At 43.0% G+C, this 574-nt stretch overlaps 1 protein-coding gene across 1 annotated transcript in view; it reads right to left on the reverse strand.

Moving 5' to 3' along the window:
- The window catches only part of LOC107704529 (limbin), a 15557-nt gene that overhangs the window by 7222 nt on the left and 7761 nt on the right, over nucleotides 1-574 (reverse strand). The window contains exon 7 of the mRNA XM_016507469.1: nucleotides 381-574. Within this exon, the coding sequence (XP_016362955.1) occupies nucleotides 381-539 (159 nt within the window). The 5' untranslated portion in view covers nucleotides 540-574. The remainder of the gene's footprint in view (nucleotides 1-380) is intronic.

Here is a 574-nt window from a genome sequence, read left to right on the forward strand (position 1 = left end):
TTTGACCCATACAATGTATTGTTGGCTATTGCTACAAATATACCCCAGCGACTTAAGACTGCTTTTGTGCTGCAGGGTCACATATGTGCACGAACAGCTTGTAACACTCCAAAGACAAAAGAAAACTCAAAATCGCATCATATGACCCCTTTAAATCAAGATACATTTACTGGAGAAGCAAAACAACATATGATAAAAAGTTTTTTGTTTTCTGGAAAAAATAATAAAAATGAAGTGGGTTTATGCTTAAAAAAACATCTGCCAATGGGGCCAGAAAAATAAACTTGATTCAGTAGAAAACAGATATTTGTTCTTGCTTTAACCATAAAGTCAATTCAGATACATTTTTGGGAAAGCATCATTGTTCAGAAGAGCATCACCTGTGGCTGCGGCGTGTGCTGGAACAGTAGCTCTGCGTGTGACGTCTCGCTCATGTGTTTGCGCTGCTGTGTTTCCATCTCCTGCTGCGTCTCCAGGTTACACTGAGCGGCGAGCGCTGCCATCCGCGCCACGTGCTCCTCCTGGACTCTTCCTTCCATGCCCACGATCTGCCCATTAATGACCCCCAGAACAC

The sequence above is a fragment of the Sinocyclocheilus anshuiensis genome, unplaced genomic scaffold (genome assembly GCF_001515605.1).
Source record: "Sinocyclocheilus anshuiensis isolate Anshui unplaced genomic scaffold, SAMN03320099.WGS_v1.1 scaffold2026, whole genome shotgun sequence".
Taxonomy (NCBI): Eukaryota; Metazoa; Chordata; class Actinopteri; order Cypriniformes; family Cyprinidae; genus Sinocyclocheilus; species Sinocyclocheilus anshuiensis.